Genomic DNA, 22911 nt, shown 5'->3' with positions numbered 1-22911 from the left:
CCAAGTGTCTTGGTACACCACTCTGCAGGGTCTAGCCCACAGTGACAAGACAGTGCCTGTGCTATTTTAGATGGTTTGTACATTGTCATTTTTTATAACAACATTTGTAGCTCCATTTTCTCAAATGCAAGTGTGATAAACCTTTACTGTGTAATTTTACAAATTTAAGCTAAATCATTCAGAAGTACAGCTGCTATTGCCTAATCCTTGATAGATCTTTATGCAGGTTTCTCACTACACTTCACATTTTTTCTTGGAATCTAGCAGTCGAATGAGTGTGAGAAACACCTTCTGTCATGGTAAGAGCAGAATCCTTTCTCCAAAACTGAGGTAGTGATAAATTATCTGTATCTTTCAGTATTTTATAACAGTTACTTTCCAGTTTATTTCAACCAGCTGAAGACCCTTCTTCTGTTAAGTACACTGTGCTATATACAAGTCCAGGAAGATTAGAATCAATGTTTCATTTACAATAATATATGCATACAGACATGCTTCCTTTGCAGCCAGAAACACCTCCTACATAACTTACAATCAAATTAAATGAGCTACTCATACTTATTAAAAAGTGAAATCTGGGGTGTGTTGAAACATAGTAACAATAAATTTGCACTGAATAACACTCTGATGGCATATTCTGCTTTCCCCCCGCTGGTGCCTCACCACTTTGCAAATTCATTACATTATTAATAGATCAGTAAACAGCTTGAAAATCTTTACAGAAAAGCTGGTCTTAAAAAGCCTAAATTTTCACATGATAAAGTCTTTCCATTAATCAGAATTTTTACTTATGTGACAGATGCAGAAGGATTACACTTTTTTTTTTAATAATTACTTTTATAAATGACTTCATATTATTCTCTAAACACCTTTTTTTTGTTTCAACCTTGTAACTGCCTTAATAGAATGTCTATGTAAGAAGCAGATTGCTGGTTTTGCATTTGATACATGAAACATAATGAATGCCTATGTCTGACACTAAATCTTAGTAAAACTTGCTTAGAGTATTTTTCAACTATATGTATACAGGCAGTAAACAGAAAGAATCCACTAATTCTTGCTAGTATTTCCTATTTATAAGCATAATTCTCCAAAACTTAAATATCTTTTGTTTTGGTCGTCATATTTCTGTTTCAGAATCCCAAACTCTTTTCACCTCAACAGAACTAATCAGAAGGAACAGAATTTATATTGTCAGAATCTGCATATTTGGCAAAAGAAAACATGTCTGATTCAGTTCTGCCCAGGTTCCAGCAGAAGCCAGGCAGGATTTTTTTAGAGCTGTCCAGATTGCAGTATCATTATATACATATCTCTAAGCAGACAAAAAAGAAACTAGGCAGCTGACTGGCCAAAAAATTAAAAGCACTGTACTACATTTATCTAGATTTTTTTTAATGATCCAAACACTTCTTTTTTTTTCCTTCCTTAATCTCATGTTGTAATTGTCAGTAACTACAATAACACCTTCACAAAATATAAAAACTCATCAACTCACTGCTAATAAACTCACTTAAAACAGCTTATTAAGACATAACCTGTAGGTGTGTGAGCAAACAATATGCAATCAAACACACAGCACCAGTATCTGTAAAGCTAGATGAAGTATTAGGATTACTGCAGCTTCCTCGGACAGAAGCAAAGCATATGGGGGTATAATGGAGCATGAATTTACAGCAACAGAGACGTACAACGTAGATTAAAGCTTCATCTGCGAGAACAGGCTGCAAGGCAAAACCAAACCAAACTAAAACCCCAAAACCCCAACCATTTTGTCTTTTTCGGTTTAAGGCGTAATGATCAGCAAATACTCTTTCGTAGAACTAGGGCTCCCTCTGCTGCTAACAAGGAAGTAAAAACTAAAACCTTCCTTGAAACCTACAAAAACGTGCTCCTGGAATAGACCACGATTTTAAATATGTCGAGTTATATATGTTCTCGGGCTGTTGGGATGGATGCAAGTTTTTCAGGTAGGACTGATAGGCTCCCGTTATCCATTTGAGCTTGCAGCATGGAAAGGTCCACACTAATGGTGTCTGCATTCACTGAAGGAGTTCTTAATTAAAAGTATCAGTGAAACAAGTACTTGATACTTTTTGTTAATTTTTAAAGCTAGACAAGAAATATTTGGTAATATATCTTCATAGAAACCTCTATTTTTAGGAAGCTGTGGCTTATTTATCCTGGTAGAACAGCTTTTGGTGTTCAAGCTGTTTCTTCATTTAAATGAAATCTTAATGAAAAATGTACAGCCTTAATAAGAACGTCTGACTGACTAACATTAAAACCTGAATTTTGAGATGTCCAAGTCAGTCATTTAATATGATTGAAGCCATTAAGTGAGTGTGTCAACAATAGTTGCTTTGAATTGATGTTAGAGTGACTTTGTATGAAGACTGGTCAAGGCCGGTACCTTTTGTCAGCTTTCTACTCTTAGATTCCAGGCAGGGCCAGGCCCCACAGCCGAGGGGCAGGAGGCTGTACCATGGCAGCTTCTTTTGGTCCCAGCTGCTAACTGTGAATTGAACTTGGAAGCAGCAGCCACAGCACAGCAAGCTATTTCTGGTGGAGTCACAGCCGAACAGAGCTTGGGGAAGTGCCAGTCAGCGCTTTACCAAATCCTGCTGCCCTCCTCCCGTTTTTTATGTGAGGAACTCGGAGGACCTGCAGCAGACACAGCCACAGTGCCACCCATCCGAGGTCAGCGGCTGCGGGAACAGACAAGGATACAGACCGACCCCCAAACCAAGGCTGTTCCTGGCAGCTTACCGGGCGTCACCGCTGCGCGCGGCCTCCGCACAGACACGGAGCCAGGGAACCGGCAGGCCCGGCCCGGCCTCGCCTGACCCGGGCTCCTCACAGCAGCAGCTCTCAAAAAAAGGGGCTGTAGCTTCCCCCGCTTTCTCTCCACGACGCCGCTGCTGCTACAGCTGCGGCGGCTCCGCGGGAGGGACGGAACGGCTCGGCTCGCAGGCTCCCCAGCCTGGCAGCCCGGGAAACTGCAAGGAACGACCCCAGAAGAGGATCAACAGCCAGCGGGCTGGGCGGGGCCTCGAGGCGGGGCCCTGAGGCGGGGCCGCGAGGCGGGGCCTTGAGGCGGGGCCGCGAGGCGGGGCCGCGAGGCGGGGCCGCGAGGCGGGGCCGCGAGGCGGGGCCCTGAGGCGGGGCCGCGAGGCGGGGCCGCGAGGCGGGGCCCGGGAAGCCCCGCCCGGCCGCTCCCCGCTCGCGGGCCGGGCCGGCGGCGCGGGGCGTTTGGCGCAGGCGCGGGCGGGCGCGGGCGCTGCGGCTGCGCCAGCGGGCCCGGCATGGCGGACCAGGAGCTGGAGGCGCTGCGGCAGCAGCGGCTGGCGGAGCTGCAGGCCAAGCACGGGGTAAGGCCCCGCCGCGCTCCGCTCCCTGCCGCCCGGGAAGCTGTTCCTCCGCCCCAGCCTCTCGTGTGGCGGCCGCCTCTCAGGAACGCCGGAGAGCGGAGGGGAGGGGACGCGCCCTGGGGAGGCCTCTCCGCGAATAAAAGCTGGGGCTGGAGGCCGAGGGGAGAGAGGGGGGCGGCCCTGCCGGGCCCGGGGCTGTGGCTGGAAGCTGGGCCCAGCGCGGCCCTGGTGCCTGGCGCCCGGCGGGGCGTGCGGAGCCGGGACCCGCTGGGCCCCTCCGGGGCTGCGGCGGGAGCAGGGCGGCTCAGGGCCTGCCTCCTGCCACGGGCACCCTGGCTCCTGTCAGGGAAGCTTCATCGCGTCATCGTTTTCTCCCCCGACCTTTTCCCCTGACACAATCTTAGGGATCCCTGCCATCGGTGTTTTCAGTCAGCTCTGTTCTCTGAGTAGGAGTTTCTCAGTCTCCATCGCTGTGTTGTGAAGGGATCTTCCCTGCCTGTGATCAGCTGCCTTTCCTCTCTCCGTTGTTTCCTGTTCTGCTTTCACACTTTGAAATATTACCTATAAAATTTGAGGTGCAAATTCAACATAAAGTTCTGTTTTCTCCTTTTTTCCTCCCATTATTTCCTTCTGAATAGTCACCTCAGCTGCCTACATTAGTCCCAAAATACCATGCTAGGATTGTGGTTTCTCTGTGTTGATACATAAAAAGTGTTACGTTTAATTGCATGTGCCATTAGCATACTTCTAATGGGTTTTAAATGCTTTTGTCTGTTTTCTGGGCTTTGGGAAAATGTATTGTCTTAGATCTAGTGGGAAGACCTTTCACTGTCCAGACCTACAGCAGTCTGTGGATAGATCCAGTCGCCCTGCTCATCACACTAGTTTGCATTATTGCTTTGTGAGGAAAGCAGAGTATGGCATATTTATTTGCTTGGGCAGCAGATTCCCATTTTCAGGATCTTGTCCATAGGCAGGTTTAGCTTACATTGACTGTGCTGGAATATTTAAACCTACTGTTCTGTGTGGAGTGGTTTTGGATGGTCATATTTATTCTGAATCTAATTCTTTAGGATCCTTCTGGTGATCCATCGCAACAGGAAGCAAAACAGAGGTATGAATAAGAACTACTGATTTTTTTGTCAATTTTCAATGGTTTTTAGTATTTAATTTCTTTGGAATATTCACTTGATTTTTTTTAATTTTTTTTTAATTGTTGGGAAAAGCACTACCAACAAAACCAAAACATCAAAATATTTAAGGAAAGCTAAAATCTAATTGATCCAAATGTTGCTCCCAGGCCATGACTCTATTGTATGATCTGCAACAGAGCTGCCAGGCAGTCTGAACTCCAATTGGGGTGGGACAGAGTGGAGGAAAGCAGCTCATTTTTATACTGGGACTCAGTTGAGTGCAAATAACCTCATGGCCCTTAGTGATATAATAGGATGTTTTTGGGAAGCATCCTCCTTCCCACTGTCTTCTGCTTCTAGAACTCAGAAACCTTTGCTTTTCAAGGTTGGTGAGAGTTGACCTTGAAGAAATCTTGAAGGCTAGCAGAACTCTTCCCAAACTGGAGTTTTGTCTGAATGATGAATTTGGGTTTGGCTCTGTTAGTGCAATGGGAACATGCCTTTCTGGTTTATTTTATTCTTCTGGGATATCTATGGCAATTAAAAATATGAAACAAAATTATTCATGTCAGAACTTAGTGCAGAAACAGTGTTTAGTATTTGCACTAGGTAAAAAGTTTAAAATAAGTCTATAAAGAATTAGACTTTGCACACAAAGTTTGTATTAACTTAAATGCATAAACATTCCAATCTTGCAAATACTTAGTCAAATTTGAAGTATAATAAGGTGTAAGTCACCTATTCCATGTTGATGTCTCAGAAGATGCTCTCAGCTATGTAATATCAACGTACATAAAGGTACTTATGACAGAACACACTATAAAGAAAACATGTAAGGTTTGAAGAGACCTCAAGAAGTCCCATGAACTGAAAGTCTTCTGCAGTTTGCTGTTTTGTGCGTAGTAGTTTTGGTATTTGAAACCCCACTTGTAATGTCTGGTTAATTTTTCATTACAGGGAAGCAGAGATAAGAAATACTATTTTAGCTCAAGTTCTTGATCAAGCAGCTCGTGCAAGATGTAAGTATCCAGATTAGTTCCTAATAAAATACTATCATCTAGTGTCACTCCAGTGCTGCTCAAATCAAGCAAGTGCTTACATAGGGGCCAGACTAGAAAAATGTTGTTGAGGGGAAGATAAAACTATTACAGCGTTTCAGCTGGTGATATCAGTGATTGGAGCAGAGGGGTTGGCTGATTTCTGAATGATGGTTTTTGTTTTGTTTTTTAAATAGTAGAAAGTGTAGTGAGAAAAACAAATATTTAAAATAAATACAACTATTTTCTATCATTATTTTATATTAATAAAAACACCTTTTTCAATTTATTTCATGATCCTGGCATCAAAAAGATAGTTTTGTAGGGAAACTTGTTACTTTTTAGTCACTAGTGAACATACTTGAGTATGTTTTAAAACAAAGTGAACAGAGCCTGTTTTTCTTGCAGTAAGCAATTTAGCACTTGTGAAACCAGACAAAGCAAAAGCAGTAGAGAATTATCTTATACAGATGGCAAGATTTGGACAGCTACCTGGAAAGGTAAGTTATATTTTTCTGATTCTCTCTCATATACATTCATTTTCACACCTAATTCATTCCAAAAAAAAAAGGGATATTTTTAATATCTCTAAATTAAGTAACTGAAAAAGGCAATTGAGAACTTCTAAATACTATTATATAGTTTCATCACACCCCTTTTATAAGACAGGAAAGTGTGATTCAGTTGTTTGATACTAAACTTCTCTTGGAATGTGTTTATATGGCTTTTCTTTTGCTTTCCTAGGTATCGGAACAAGGTTTGATAGAAATACTTGAAAAAGTCAGTCAGCAAACAGAAAAGAAAACAACAGTAAAAGTAAGCTTCATTTCCTAAATATAATTTTTAATAAAACAGAGCAGAAAAAAAAGCATGTATCAGGTCGTTTCAGTTCAGGGTAGAACTTAACTTTGTATTTACCACCTCTTTTACCTATATGCTGTCAAATACTGGGATTAAATCATAGCAGTCCTTATCAATAGTATAATCTGTAGATATTGGCACTGCGGTATCAGTGTTCTGTTGTGAGACAGACTGTCCTGTGTCTGTCCTGCACCATTTACCCAGAGGGGGGACTTGGGAGGAGAGGCAGGGTTGTGATGGGGTGAATGTTCTGCTCCCATGTAATATATTAGTTGTCAAATGCACGGAGTGTAAAAGGCTTGCTTTGTGTTGTATTTACTGTGACCCTTCTATTTCATTTTAGTTCAACAGAAGGAAAGTACTGGATTCTGATGAAGAGGATGATTATTAATACTACTGTAAGACTGTCTGCCAAGCAAAAGGCCTGGAAAAAGGCAACATGCTGTTAGCAGGCAGAATGCAAGATCTGAAAAGGTTTACGCTTCTTTTTTTTATATAAAAAGGCCAACAAATGAACTTGTAAAATAAGTCTGAGAAGGGGATTCTATAACTTAAATTTTAGTATGATAAGAGGCCTGAGCATTGTGGGCTTCCCCACTGATTAGTTAGCATGACCATTTTGTTGCCCCTTACTCAGTGTGTAAAAGCTACACTTTCAGCATCTGCACACACTTAACTTGCTGCTATTGTAGACACCATAAGGAGAAGCTAAGAGTATGAAGCTGGGAACACCCACTCCCTCTAGGAGTTTAATGACTTACCTCCTGACTCTAAATCACAGAAGTCTTAGAAATGAGATTTCCTGAGGCCCTGAAAGAAGCCTATTCAGCAGCTCACTGGCTCTCAAGTCTTTGCTGCAAATTTATCAAGTACAGGTATCAAAGGAGTGTTTGGATCAGAGTACTTCACATCAGGCAGTCTGTGTGAAGAAACTGTAAGCAGCACACAACTGAACTGTTTCCCTATGAAATGATCGAGCTATCTCATAAAAAGCAAGTTAACTGTGTAATACAGCACTGTTCAGACACTTGGTATCGTATATTCTTAAAACTACCTCCATTTTTATTAAATGGCTGGAGTGTTTCTTACCTTGAGACCTTTTCCTAACCTTTCTGCAGCTCCTGCATGTAAAACTGAAAGTGTGCTATATGTTTATTCAAAAATATGGTTATGGAAATAAGTAGGATAAATACTGTAACGTGCTGATAAAACACTCTACCACCACAAAACCCTTTTCTGACATAATTTAAGAACATGTATGATCCCAACTGCAGTCTTTTTTTGGAACAGAATAAAAATGTTTAAAGTGAGCACTAGTCAGTGTTTTTCATCTCCTGAAAATGTGATTTAAACCATTATTTTTGTTTTATTTGAACTAGACTGGGCCTTTTGCTTGTCTGTGTGTGACTGGGATTCCTTAACTTTAGCAAATACCCACTTTTTTATTTCGTATATTTAGTATTACTAAACTTCTTTAATGACCTTTTACCAGTGTTAAGAGTTTCAAGCCAAGGTGTGGCAATAAATATTTTAAAAATTTTCCCATTATGGTTTATAACTTGTTTCCAAAGCTATTGAACCACACTATGCTTATAATTAAGGATTAAGAAAAAAAAACTTGATTCTGAAATTAGTGTAATTATGCTAACTCACATGCTGCAGTGACAGCCCTATATTCTGTAGCATTATATCACCAATATTAAAAATCTAAGACTTTTTCTCATCCATATTGTCAAGAAGTCTTAAGAATTGTTTAGTTAAATGCATATTATAATTAAAACAGAAGGAAAATTCTCACTATGTAGTTTATAAATCAGATTATGAAAGTTTACTTGTATCTTATTACTTACAAAGTTTATCTAGGTTATTTTAGCTAGAGGTAAGGGTAAGTGACCTATGCTAGATCATCTTTATAGTGTCACAGTTAAAAAGCTAGTTCATATCTCTTTCCTCTTGGTCTTTCAGCTTGTAACAGAACATCCATCCTACTGTATTTTTTTAAAGGGACTGTAGAGCTAGAGAAGGAAGTTACATTAAAATGTTTGGTCTCACTAACAGTTCTGTACTGTACATCTCTGTGGCCCAAATCCAAAACCACAAAACCTAGCAATAGTAATCCATGAATGTGGGAGGGAAGAAGGTCATACTGAACTTCAGAGCAAACAGACACACAGTGAAGCCTTCAAATGCCTACAAAATTAAAAGCAAGGAAATCAGTGTAAAAGATTCAATGCTTTGAAAAAAGCACTCAGTGCAAACAGCATTTTCAAGAGTTACTTTACTAGTTCTTCCATAGTTTGGCACAAATCCAAGGCACATTAGAAAATCGGACTAATTCATAAATTATTAGAAAAATAAACTCATGACCCTCCTCTGCAAATGTCCATATGTGCACTTGTTGCACATTTTACTATGTAAATTAAAAAGTTAATTGAAAAAATCACCAGCATTTCTTCCAGCTTCATACTTTGCCAGGCAGTTTAGTAATACCACAGCTAAAAGAAAAATAATTATTCATACAAATAGTTTATGAAAAAATGCAAGCTGGATGTGATGAGCCAAGAATAAAAAAATAGTGCACTTAAAAACCTGGTTTGTGCTATTTACACATTCTCCTACTACCACTGAAAGAGTAGAAAATGAAGTCCACATCTAAGCAGCCATCTCATAATTACTTGGGAGCTTTCAGTTCTTCAGTAATCACCTGTAGGAACAGGGTAATATTTTCAAAAAATGTTTACTTATCTGAGAAGTACCCTTCATAATAGGAAATCAACCTTTTTGAAGAGCAGGCTCCTAAGCAGCAGTTTTGTTGGCAGATGTTGCCCAGGTTCAGAATCATGAACATTTTTGCATTACTTGCTTTAGAGAAAGAAAGCAACCAACAACAACCCAACCTAAACCAATTGTGTGTGTACATACCTGCTTGCTTCTGCATATTTTTTTTTAATTAGGCTGTGTAAAGTGAGTCCAATTCTTAGCTTTGTTAAGCACTCTCTACTTCTTCCCAGCATCTTGGCTCCTGTACAAGAACGTGATCTTGCAGGTCCAATACAGGGGAGCATTGCAAAGACATTAGCAAAGATTACACTCCTTCACATTAACAGCATTTATAAATTGCTAATGTGGCGTCACTGATGTTACAGACTATTGTTTTCCCAGCTACTGAAATATACAGAAATATATACTATAATGGTTTGTAATGTTACAATAAAAATAGAGACATCTCAATTCCCTCTGGCAATAAATACCTTCTTACTCAATATATCTTTATATATATAAATATATACATTTATATATACTTCTCCAATGTAGTGATAAAAACTGAAAACACAACAATTATTCAAAGACTTTTAAAAACAAAGTGGGTGGCTGAAAAATACAATAAAGGATTTGGTTTGGTTTACTGTTACATATAATTTTTTTAATAAGTGCTAAGTAGAATAGGAAAGTAATTCTGCTGTCTACATCTCAGTACATCCCTGTTTGTCAAGATGAGTAATGATCTGCCTGTGTAGTTACCTCCAACATAAACAGAGGTTTCGGTCTTCGGAAGTACTAGGAACATTCTGTTTCTGCTGAAGAGTCATCCATCCTTGTATTCTGTTCTGAAGGCAGGCTTGCAAGCATCACTGAATTCTTTCATACACAGTGGAGGGTTATTGAAATTAACACCACCTAGTTCCTCAGCTTTGGACATCAAATTCGTGCTTTCTTGTCAATGCTTTGAAAGCGACTCATTGGAGCAGCCTCTTGATGGTGAAATACTTGGATTTGTAGGGTTGGTTAAACTGTTATCACTGACATTCTCTACTGAAAGTGGCACGTTTACACTGTGTCTTCGGTGCATTAATTTACTCCTGTGAGGAGCTTCTGTCATGTTGTCATGTTTCACAAACTCACCACTGCATCCTGTGTCAATCATGTTAACTTTGCTCTGGTCCAAGGTTTCAACAGATTTTAACTTGGTTTTATCAAAGCCTTTAATAGCTAACTGTGAGGATAGAAAAATGGTACATGAAAAGCATTGTCTACTTTCTTCATTACAAAGAAGTAAAATTAATACAGTCTTTCTTGAATGTAGCTATCACATTAATTTAGTGATATTCTTTATATTGAGAACACAGCCAAGGATTAAAAATAACATATTTTGTAGGGCAGTAATTATATTTGGTCTACATATGAGAAAAAATGAGGCCAACCTGCTCCAGGCTACACATACACCAGTATCAGAACTGAAAAGATTAAAGCATTCCAAAACTTGTTCTCACTGCAATTTCCCAATGTCATCCTAACACTTCTAAGCACCTTTTGCATTGCAAGTCTCCTCTCCGGTACCTGAAATTAACAGCTGTTTCTTCCATGATTTAGAAATGTGTAAGTAATAATACAGGCAGGCTCAAACAGACACTGCTGAAGACCAAGGCAAAACTCCCTGCACAGTTTACATTGTCAAGGCTACATCAATCTAATAAATACTGAACTAACCTGGTAGAAAAATGTTTTATTTTGAACAGGTTAGTTCTTCTCCATGTTTAGTATCCTGAAATGGCTCAGCAGAAGATCCAATGAGAGCCAAAGCTGGTGTAAAGAAGGAATAGGGAGCACATGCTCTGGGTGGAAAGCAGCACCCAAAAGTCACATTGGTGTGGGGTGCCATGGTACCCAAAACCACAGATGAACTGATGACATGAATTTGTGTAAAAGCTGACAATGCAACTTGCAATTCACGATCACCCTTGCAAACTATCTCATCCTACAAGCAGATTTATCATACAAACACCAGTTTTGAAAACTTCACTCTTGTGAATAGCCTCCCTGCTTGGCTGCAACTCTGATGGAGCTACAGGAGTTTTCCAAGCCTTGGTATAATCTTGACTTTGCTAGACATGACACAGAAAACAATATAGAGATGAAGCCTCAGTAAGAGGCCTGCGAGGTTTGCAAGTAAGAGTAAGATGTTCAAAAGGTGTTACAGAAACACCACTGAAAGTTTGAACGATGATGAAGCAAAAATGATTTAGCAAACCGGTCAGAACTTTCGGGATTCACCGACCACAACTAGTAAAAACTGTTTTGTTACATGTAGCTATATTAGTAGCAGCCAAGACAACCAGATTTGCTGTATTATACAAATAATTCAAACAAGTATTTTCACTTACCTGATGCAATAACTGATAGTCAAAATTAGGGACACTTTTATCTCTCGTTATTGTTCTCCGTAAATGTTTCGATCTGAAACATTTTAAAGATGTCAGTCTGTGCACAAAAGTCTGATCACAGAAAATCCACAAGGTGGCGTTATCTCAACACAGAACGTCTTCTCTGACAAAATGACAACCTGGCTAGCATTTCCTGTATTTTGTCACAAATGTACATTAACGCTTTAAATTATCACAGGCAAACCCCAACAGTTGAGTAAAGCACTAAGGTCGTATTTTTAAAGCAGTCTGGCTCTGAAAATTCTTAATTTATGGCACACCAACTATTAGTGCAAAAACAATTTTTAAAGCATTTGCAAGTAGTCCTTCAGCAGCCAGCCTCTCCCTCCTGCTGCACAGCACATCACTGCTGTTCACCACCAATGAGTAGGTCATGCCTAGAACATCTGTCTGGTGATGCAGATGTGCATGCCTCAGGGGATCAACATCTACTGTCAAATCAGTCATATGTGCTGTGTAACAATGCTGACCTACTTTTGGGCTTTATTAACAGTTACGTTTCTTGTTTGCTTATGGGAAACAACATACTTCTGAGGAAGCTTCTATGCTTACTTGTTAAATCTGTTAATTGACTGGACCAGCTGAAGTTGTCTGCTTATGGGATCATCGGTTTTCTCACAAGGCTTAGAGTTCACTAGGGGTTTAAAAAAACAGGCAGCTAAAATTACAACTGAGTTACACTTAAGAATTACAAAAATACCAGTTCTGAATGCAAAGTGGTATCTATTGACATAAGATTTAACATTTTATACTATGACTATAATAGTAATAACTTGAATCAGAATGGCAATTTATCTTTGGAAATTTTAAAGCATTTTAAGTCAGAGGAGTAAGCATCTTTATCAGAGCAGCACAACTGGCCAAACTTCTAAAGAGGCCACGTAATTCTGGACTTGAAGGCCCCTAATCTCAATTTTTACAACCTGAATTAACACATGGATGTTATACCACCTCTTCATCAATATTACCAACTCATGTCTTCTGTTATTCTTTTAGAACTATTCTCAAAATATCTGGTAGGACTCTATCAATCTTTGGCATCAGCACACTGCGATTAACTTCAGTTTTGTATTAATGACACATTCACTATCTTTCCTAGGGAAGCAGGCAAAAGTTATTTCGAAAGGCCTAACTAAAACTCATGGATGCCGAAATGGGCATTTCTGCCCTCATCTTCCCCAATTCCTTCTCATGGAGCCTGTCTTTTTTCCACAGTCCTGGTGGCAGCAGATCCTTTACTGTGTCTAGCTCACCACAAAATTTCTTGCACTCCCTGCCCCAGGTTAGTGAACTGTATCAAAAACTCCTGAGCCAGCATAAGGAAAGTAGTGAATAAGCAAGACCAGAAGCTGAGGGTGAGAGGGAAGAGGTGAGGATGGATGGTAACATCATGTGTTTCAAGTGGCAATAAGTCATTACATCAGCTCAGCTGTATTGTCAAACTCTACCATGTGTCTCAAAATAGTTGCTCAGACTGTACTACATGCTGCCACTTACTGAAAGACATTCTTCTGCCAACATTGCTTAGTGATTTAGACAGTTACCTTTGCAGCTCTGATTTCTGTCCCATAATACGAGAAACAGTACTTAATGGAAGGGTCACTCCCTAACCTGGTTTTAGGGCAATGACAACTACAGGTGATTTAAATTAAAACATTTTACTTTACACTGAAATGGAAAATTAATGTTACATGATTAATTACACAATTCCAAATGTGGCATGTTTTTAACTTTAAATGCTTTCATATATAAAATTCCCCCCATGCACCAAAAAAGTGAAAACTGAGTTTGAGTTTATATTACAGCCTTGATATTGCTGCAAAGTCTGCTGCATTTAGTTACAGTAATTTAAGTGTTACCTGCTATAAATATGCAAAATATTTGTCTGTTCTTTAACTATATGTAAATCAATTATATTAAATATTTTATGTAGTCACACATGGATTCCTAAATTTCTTTTTATTCATACCAGTTGAAATATGACATGTACCTTTTTTTCTTATCTTGATAGTAGCATGCTGCTCACAATCCTTTTCTCTCTCTGCTGCTGTAGGTGCATAGCTTGGTGCTGTTTCCAGCAACTTAATGATATTTGAATTCTTAATTTTAAAAGTTTCCATTTTCATCATTATTAGAGAAAAAGAAAAACATCAGTACAATTTAGGATTCTAGCCTATGCATATGCAGAGTGTGTTAATTGCTGCCAAAATGAAAGTAATGCACACCAAAAACCCTCATTATAAATGCAAAGTTTAAATTGTATCATATTAAGTAGGGACAAAACCAGTGTTCCTCAAGTTGCACTGTACCAGAGTGATGATTTTGTAGTCTTAACCTATTATTTGAAACCATATTATTTATGGTTATGGTAATTTCAGTTTAAATGGTAATACACATAGTAAAATTGATTCCGTACAGAATATTGTGGTCATTATGCTACATCTTGGAGGTTATTCAAGCACATTAAGATAAGGACCATGCATCAAATAATTTTTAAAGAGGGTAATAATTCTTTATAATTTAGTATTACATATTATGGTATTGCTGTTCATAAAGGCGAAGGTCAAAATTACCAATTAGAAGATAAAAGGTATTGGAAGGCATGAAGGGCAAAAGATGCTGGGTGAAACAAGGAAGATTGCTAGCAGTGTAATTACTGAAAGTTGTTCATTTTCCTACATTCAACATTTCTTCTGCTCTCTCTGCCATTAATAGCATAGATTTTAATATCCTTTTCATTCATGTATATGCTTTGACTTTCTAGACTCATCCTTTTTGCCTAGGTTAACCTAGAAACACAACAGGTTTCATATACCACAGATAGATTGTACATGGTACAATAAATAGGCATGTGAGTCTACACATCATGCAGAATTGTTAAATACAGAAGTCTTGGCAAATATTGTTGTGACAAAGCTTTATTTTGTTTTCCTTCCTACATTATACATATGGAACTTTAGGAAAAATCTAACCTTAGAAAGGAGCTTTCTGCACTCACCGGCTCAGCACAGTCTGCAGGGGTGCAGTTCCTCTCATTCCTTATGTGGGTCATTGCACCATTCTGAAGTAACAAGTCTACCAGGGCTTCATTCTTTCCTATCACAGCCTCGTGCAGGGCTGTGTTTCCTTTGGCATTAGAAAGGTTAACAGAAGCTCCACGCTGGACAGGAAGGTACAATTGCAGTTATAAATACAGAGAAGCACAAGATGGAGACAGCACATCACTATCCTGTTTTTCTACCCATTTATTTTCAGTGTATGAATAGGAACAACGCAACAGAAGCCTCGTAGCTGCATACGAAGGCATAAAGCATACGCTAGCAATCACCAGTTCAACCATCAGCTACCTGATCATGTTATTTCCTCCTCTCTCACAGCCACATCATGGATCAGCTCATTTAAATTTTTTTGTGCATCTACTACACATTCCAAGTTTAAGAAATATTAAAATTAAAAAAGAACAAAACACAAAAAAAACCCTATACGATAGAATCAAACCCTACCACCTGCCACAAAAAAGTTCCATCAAAATAGCTAGCTGTGCAACAGTAAAGTAGTATTTATGTGATAAAAAACAGGAAGGGAAGGGATTGAAAGGAGTGAAATAAATACTTTTATTCACACACCCCCACCACCCCAGGTAGTTTAGACAGAGAAATGCATAACTAAAAATACTGATCCTGAGTGCTGGATAAGGACAGATATCACATAAGAATTACCATTCTGAAGATTCTGTTTTCAGTGATCTTACCTGTAACAACAAGGCAGTGGTCTCATACTGACCATTTAAGCATGCATAGATTAAAGGAGTATTTCCATAGATATCCTTTTTATTTTGTTTAGCGTCGTAATCCATCAGACACTTCACCACCTATTGAAAGCAGTAACAACTCTTTAAGATACCAGCTAACCATAACCATGTAGTAAAAGCCTCCTCTCTTTTTTAAAAAAAAAAAACTTTTTTTAATCTAGAATGCAAAAAAGAGTGAATAAAAAAATTGAGAAAACAAATCTCATCTTTGCCAAACAAATGATAACCACAAGCATCTCTTCCTATCATAGTCATTCTCATGTTTTACTACACACTTCAAAATAAAAACAAGAACAAACACCTTAAGTAACTGAAAGACCAGAAAATAAAGTCTGAGGTATATGAAAAACATACATAACGAGTAACTCAAAACATCAAAAACAAAGCACCATAGCAACAGTATCTTTTCCCCCTTTCTAAACTCATCCTGACATTTGGAAAGTGGTCTTTATGTTGTAAAAATCCCATGAACCTTCATTAACCTACAAGTTTGAGTTGTAGTCTCATTTTCTTCTTGCTTCCCTGGTGCTTCCCCACCATGTTCACAATTCTCTGATTTTTTTTTTTGCAGTCCTCAGCTCCCTATTTTTAAAACCCGAGTTTTCTACTTTTCTGCATATTCCCATCTGCTTGTCTGCACCTGCTTTTTCATTATTATTTTTCCCCTCTCATTTACTCTTCCTCCTGTATTAATATCCTCCCCTCACTAGCTCATGCTTCTCGTTTACTGTTTATGCTTCCTTGACTTTAAGTCAGGGATGAGGTTTTTTGCTACCCTCAGAGCTTCACTGGGCTCACAATCTACTTGAATGAGTTGAAGATACAATAAATATTTAATGCTGCAACTATTGAAGATAACAAATCCATTGCATCAACAGATGTACACATAAGCTCTTTCAATAGAAGGGACACAGAATATACATGGGAAGATTCAGCTGCACAAGGTATTTTTCAAGTGTTTGATGTACAGCAGAAGATATTCACAGCACTTTTTAATTAAAGCAGTATTTCAGGTCATTTAGAAAAAGTGTCTACTGAAACTATTTCAGTTGAAAGATCTCCCTCCTTTCTGTCTAGAGATTTCAGACATTGACAGAAAAAGCAGAACAACAAACTAATTTTCACTAATACTGGTTCAGTGTTGTTGATAATTTTTGATAATTTTTTATAGTATCACAAAAAGGCCTTTTGTTGGTGGCTAAGTGTTAAAAAGTTTCCATTTACAAAGAGGCTCAGTTACCTGGAAGTGACCTTTCTGACAGGCTAGATGAAGAGGAACTGCATGTTTTGCATTCTTGGCACTGATACTGGCTCCATGTTTCAACAAGAGAGAGACAAGGTCAGAGTGTCCATGCAGTGCAGCCATATGCAATGGTGTAAAACCATCTTGGTTTGAAACATTTACTCCAAGTCCACTAGCAGAGACCCTTGCAAATTTCTGTTCAGAAAGACACACAAGAAAGCTATATAATTAATCATGCTACTTTCTGTTGACCAAAAGGCAGCCAAATACCTGCTAAATATGTACAAAACAGGTAGATGGACATTACAAGAACTTCTGCTACAGAGTCTAATTTGAGACCCTCAGGAAAAGTTAGTAAACCAGAGCAGCTTAGTAGTATTTTTTAACAGAACAATGAGTTTTATTTTTCTCTTTTCTTCCAACATGATAGCTTCATATAGAGAAATTCCAGGCAAAATATACATGATATTCAAAAGAGGCTAAAGCAGCACAGGTTGAGACAGATGTAAAACTGACAGTTTTTATCTAGCTTTTAGGATGCTGATACATATGGAGACTAAGTGTTAATACTAGGAGTTACTTCCATTTATACCGACATTCATGCTCCTGCGTGCACCCATTTTACTGCTATATGAAGCTCCAGGTAACATGGATAAAAACTAAAATTAATTTTATTCATGTGGAAGTAACACTAGCACAGAGAACAGACTCCCATGGGGAGTCAAGATAAGGAAACTACCTGGAAGACAGCTGACAACAGCAGTACAGAACATCCTTTTTCACTGCTCTTGCAAACTGTAGGTACCTAACATTTACAGTGGCAATCTTTCCTTCTGCCTATCCTCAATGTGCTTTTAAAATGTGTGCCCACCTACTACAGTGGTTAAGATGAATAACAAGTTCCTTCTACTTTTCATTCAGCAGGCAAGTAAATTCCACAGTAAATGTCAGTAAAATTAACTTTACAGTCTCCGGCTCTGGCATCTTTAGCATATAATCTCTGTACTCAGGATACACGGATGTTAACAGAGAATAAGACATGATGTGAATGTGAAGCATTTTAGGACAACTAGCATACTCTTAGCCTGTACAAAATAAACACAGAGTAGCAGCAAGAAATGTAGAAGTAGTTCCACATTTTCTCAGTCAAGTGATATGGAAACTGTTACCTCAAAGTAGCCAGTACAATGAACATTTATACTTTGGTTTATTTTGCAGAGACTTATCCAGGCACATATACCTTCAGGCATAGTAATACATTTTCTTCCTTAAAGGCAAGTAATTTGGTTTTCTATTTCCAAGAAGCTGGGATCATTCCTTATTTAAACTTAATTTTTTTTCAAAGTGTATTGCAAACCCTGATTCTTTTCTACAGTCTGTGATAAATAAGGGGAAAGTCTTTGCAATTATATTTATTCTCTAAAGAGGTTTTAGATATAGCTTATATGAAAGATGTCATGCAATTAAAAAAAGACTTCATCAGCATTATATTGATTATAGGATTAGCAGGTATTCCTTGCTAAACTGATTACTAACAGATGACTAGATACTCTGTGGCAGTTAGCAATGTAACCTATAAAAGAGAACCAGGAGAAACTGGGGCTTAGAAAAATATTTTTCCCATTTATTCAAAGTTGTACAAACCTTGCTGACTGCAGTCCACATATTCTAAAAGCAAACTACTGCGTTTTTTCACTCCATTAGATAATGAGCAAGTCTTTGAATACTGCTCATGTATCCAAAATTTTCAACAGTTCAATTAAAAAGAGAATAATTTTATTACATCAGATTAACTCTGTTAAGATCTGTATGTATTTAATTGCTTTTTAGACAGAGATGCAAAGGTGTTGGGCAATATGAATGCAAATTCCCTAGAAACAGAAGCTACTTTACAAGAATATAAATTATTCTTTTTACAGAACGAATATTCTAACCTTCTGTGCTGGCCCACATTTTGAGCACTGGCATAATGGGTGGCAGAATTCTGGTTTTGAAGTACTGCCTGTGTCATCCTCATCTTCTACATCATCTTCAATCCATTCCAAGAGATAACGTACCTGCCATAAAAAGCAAGTCCTCTTTTATGGAGTTCAAAGGTTCCATGTCACAGTAAATTTGCACATGTAAACAAGATTTCACAAACATACCCTTGTGCCTATCTCAGGGAGACTATACAACTACCTCCTGGCATCAGCTGCCCACAGGTCAAACTGAAAACTCAAAAGCTTCTGTTGACAAAGCAGCCAGAAGTTCACCAAGTACAGCAGTGAAGTAAATTATAAATGACTTCCTGCTGCCTAATCAAGCCTTCAGTGATCACCAGTTCTCAAACCCTTCAAATCCTTTTAGCTCAGATGATTTTTGCCAGCTCGTATCAATGTGAATTTTTTTTCACCTTTTGCTTTAATGAACATTAGGAGTGATAAGGTTGATGACATTTAACCAATATCCAAAACTTTGCAGGAGCACTGACTTTCCGTAGTTCTGGAGCCCGACAGTTCATTTTTTACTCGTTGTACAATGCCTCATTCTTGAGGAAGAGAGAGGCCCTCCAATTAAGATAGTTTTAGAAGTCAGAGCATTTGTGTGCAATATGCAAACAGTGATGCTAACTGCATGTTAATTTTACATTAAATTTTATGCAATTAATAAAAGCTGTTTAAGAAATGCGTTTACCTTGAAATTCACTAATCCACTGTAAACTGAAGACATCTTAGAATTAGTAGTGACTGTATTAAGTCTCTATTATTGCACCATCTCACAATGTTAAATCTGACATCTGTGTAACGTATCATTCTGAGTTTGTATTATGCTCAATGAGACAAGTCCCAGAAGCTCAAGACAGAGGTGGGAATTAAATTGGTCTCATAATGCAGGGGACAATACACTAACAGTCACCTTTTCCAGGTGTTTGAAAAGGGCTAACATCATGGCACTCAAAAACCAAGACAGAAGGAAGATCAGAGGGCACTTGTGTGTGGAGGATAGATCTCTCAGAGCCCCTGCAGATCTGGTACTTCCCACACACAGCAAGTTACAGGATTACACAGTGGGTATGAATGTCATATTGTGAAAACTTTACCTCTTACCTTTTTTTTTTGTTAGAAGCTTTTGAAAGAGCTAAGGCTTTCTTCAAAGCGGTATACAATGGGCTAAGACAACTCTTAAGAGTGTCCACCAATAATTGAGCTAGACTAATTTTCTATCAATTCAGCAATCACTAAACACATAAAAAGTAGAGCCTGAGAACATCCCCCCAAAAGCTGCTGCATACCTCAAACATATATCGCAAATAAAGCTTAATCCTTTCTATAAAGATATTCCCTCCACACTCTCCCAAAGTATTTCTCACTACAGACAGAAAATTTACCACAACGGGCTAAATTTTATTTTTCAAATGTATAGTAATTTGTCTTTGAGGCAGCTAATTAAATTACCTGTCATTGATTAACATAATTATCTCCAACCTAAAGCACACTTGTTTTTGAAGTCTGCAGGTGCTACAATGATGATAAAGGATGTTTTGTGGCTTCCTGATCAATCACAGCATAATTTAATGCTTTTTAATCTTTCAATTAGTAGCATTTTTTTAATGGCTCCTCTTGTACAGCTCAATTGGCTGTTAGAGCAGAAATCAACGACAGAATCAGTGACCCTACTGCTGCTTCTGTTCCTATGGAGACAGACCTCAGGCTGTCAGAACAAGATAAGAGTTTTTAAATAACTGGGTTTTTAACAGATATGCAAACTGTAACCTTTGCCATACAATTGGATAATTCTCTTTAAAATTAACAGTTTTACTTGAACCTGTGTCTTGTGGAAAGTAAAGCCACAAAAACAAGGTGATTTTGTTATCTGAATGCAAAGATTAGATTTCTGTCTGTTATTTTTTGCTGGTATCTGTTCAGCAGTGCTATAAACTAATTTTCCAGCAAATTATAGCACTGTATTTCACTTTCTTTATACATCTTCATGATGCAGTTTAGATTTTCATGAAGTCTGAGAAAATCTAATTGTAATACATTCATGTTTACTACTTGCCAGGAAGATGGTAAATATCACCATTGTATGTATTGCTGCTTCTTGAAATTACTTAAGGGCTGACCTGAAAATAACTACTAAGATTAAGTTATATTGCAAACTAGAGTAATGATACTGACTTTAATGAACAGTTCTTTCCCTCTCCATCAGTTGATAAATTATGGAGTGAATATTCTTTGTAGAAAATAAGCTGAATTTTATTAATTGTTGCTGAAGAAAGGAATTATCCAAAGCATTCTTCACTTATTATTTAAAAATAACTTCCTCAATTCAAATAAGGTAAATTGGAATTCAATAATACTCAACAGTCATGCTAAGACTTACCATTTCCAGATCTCCATCAGCAACTGCTCTTAGGAGTTTTTCCACCTATGTATGAAGAAAGTTGGTTTTGTTAGTATTGTTATTAAGCTGTACACAGAAAATCCTGTGTCCTTCATGTGGTAGGATAATGACTCATCCATTTACTATTTGTTGATAAAGATTTAAAGAAAAAACCTTCTTCCTTTATGAAATACAACAGCTGTGCAAGGCCTGTGGCCATTCGATGATCTCTAATTTGCTTGAAGATAAACAGCACTTACCTAAACAGAGGACATGTAGTCCACGCATAAACAAAGCCATATAAGCTGACATTATTATACCACTTCAGCAGCAGCTCATCATGCATTTCTGTTGTGAACCTAATACTAAAAATCCCTGCTCAAGACAAATTTCTACCCTGAAAACGACTAGTACAGCCTGGACTCTTGCTGAGCTACTCTATGATACCAGAAGCACAAAGGGTGGCAGGTTTTTTTTAGCCACTTGAGAAACAAACAGTTTAAGATTAAAAAGATGCTTTCCAATTGTTTGCTTCATATCTCTAGATTACGAGTTTATGTTAAAAGACAAACATTTACAAATCTAACTTGACTGTAAGCATGAACATTTTTTTCTTACTTCATATCTGAAAAGATATTAATAAAAGCGTATGTATCATCCAAAGCCAGGTCTCTTCATCTCAGAGTTATTCCAGGGGAGCAGCATTAGCACAATTAAGCACGTGTATGGGCAGCTAATGCCTGAGCATGACTGCTTGGTGCAGGTGTTCTCCTGCTCACGAGCTCCGCGGGGCAGAAGGAGGTAAGTGGGGGAAGAAGAGATGCAAGGTGCTCTGCAGTGCACAGATGCCATTCTCCTCACCCCTCTCTGACTGCATGTGATAGCAGGAGAATGAGTTGCACTTTTCTTTCTCCCAGGCTCTCCTCTGATTCTCTACTCTCACATGAAGGAGTTGAGATCTAACCTGACAGAAATGGGATAGGTGCCAGTAAAAGCGCAGGCAGAGTCCATTAGTCCTATCAATAGGCAACTTGTCTGGGCCTCTGCAGGTTTAATAAGAATCATTTAATAAGCTTTGTGAAAGTCTGTTTTAGTATTACAGCAATTTATTCTAGCACCATGCCATCACCTCCAAAGATGCTGCTGTGTAGATTAAGTTGTTCCTTGAAGTCATGCACCAGGTACTCATGGCAGGATTTCTCCTGCCTAACTTTGAACATCAAAAACTCAGCTGTCTAAATCTAGCCAGTCTTTTAAACTCCCTCTCATAACTACAGAACATAATACAGTCAACAAATGACACTAGAGTGCAACTCAGGTCAAACTAAGCATGTTTGAGATTAATTCCTCTCTGAAGACACCAACTTCTCTCCACTGACTAAGGAGGGAAAATAGAAGTCTTAAGACAATTGTTTTTCAGACATCTAAAGTTAGGTGAGAAGATTCCAATCTCTACACATATACATCTAATATGTACTTCATGTATACCAGAGAGATCTGTACCTCTCAAATTTCCCCTAATCAAATAGCATAATGTCACTGGAGTATGTAAAGGTCTTGATGATTTTCAGGAGCCAGTCTTATCACATACAAGATGCCTAACAGTAATAGCAGAAGACTCTCAAGCTCTGATAATTTCTTCCTAAAAATAATTTCCTTACAGTTTTAAGAACTGCCTCAGGCCCTAGCAGTGGAGAAGCATGTAACACCTGTTATGCAGCTTCTAGATAATTTATTAAGAATACTTAGGGCAAAGTGTCTGCTAAATGCATTTACCCAGCTCTCCAGTTTGTTTTCTCACTCCTCCATGAAACAGAAGTGCTTTCCTTTAAATGTAAAAATAGATGAAACAAAGTCACTCACTCACA

At 38.4% G+C, this 22911-nt stretch overlaps 2 protein-coding genes across 4 annotated transcripts in view; one reads left to right on the top strand and one right to left on the bottom strand.

Annotated features, from left to right (window-relative positions):
- The first annotated feature begins 3259 nt into the window (after window positions 1–3259).
- Window positions 3260–7712, top strand: PDCD5 (programmed cell death 5). Its single transcript, XM_051629110.1, has 6 exons — window positions 3260–3371; window positions 4445–4485; window positions 5462–5523; window positions 5950–6041; window positions 6286–6357; window positions 6746–7712. Exons 1-6 carry the CDS (start codon window positions 3306–3308, stop codon window positions 6791–6793), a joined length of 381 nt encoding a protein of 126 aa, XP_051485070.1. The 5' UTR covers window positions 3260–3305; the 3' UTR covers window positions 6794–7712.
- Window positions 7713–8665: 953 nt separating this feature from the next.
- ANKRD27 (ankyrin repeat domain 27) overlaps window positions 8666–22911 on the bottom strand; it is a 49775-nt gene continuing 35529 nt past the window's right edge. For all 3 annotated transcript variants that reach the window (XM_051629105.1, XM_051629106.1, XM_051629107.1), the window contains exons 21-29: window positions 21044–21088; window positions 18613–18735; window positions 16676–16873; window positions 15376–15495; window positions 14623–14784; window positions 13615–13723; window positions 12177–12258; window positions 11565–11637; window positions 8666–10396 (exon numbers count right to left, since the gene is read on the bottom strand). In XM_051629105.1, the coding sequence (XP_051485065.1) occupies window positions 10121–10396; window positions 11565–11637; window positions 12177–12258; window positions 13615–13723; window positions 14623–14784; window positions 15376–15495; window positions 16676–16873; window positions 18613–18735; window positions 21044–21088 (1188 nt within the window). In that variant the 3' untranslated portion in view covers window positions 8666–10120. The remainder of the gene's footprint in view (window positions 10397–11564; window positions 11638–12176; window positions 12259–13614; window positions 13724–14622; window positions 14785–15375; window positions 15496–16675; window positions 16874–18612; window positions 18736–21043; window positions 21089–22911) is intronic.

The sequence above is a fragment of the Apus apus genome, chromosome 11, assembly GCF_020740795.1.
Source record: "Apus apus isolate bApuApu2 chromosome 11, bApuApu2.pri.cur, whole genome shotgun sequence".
Taxonomy (NCBI): domain Eukaryota; kingdom Metazoa; phylum Chordata; class Aves; order Apodiformes; family Apodidae; genus Apus; species Apus apus.
This window is presented reverse-complemented; position numbering and strand designations above follow the sequence as displayed.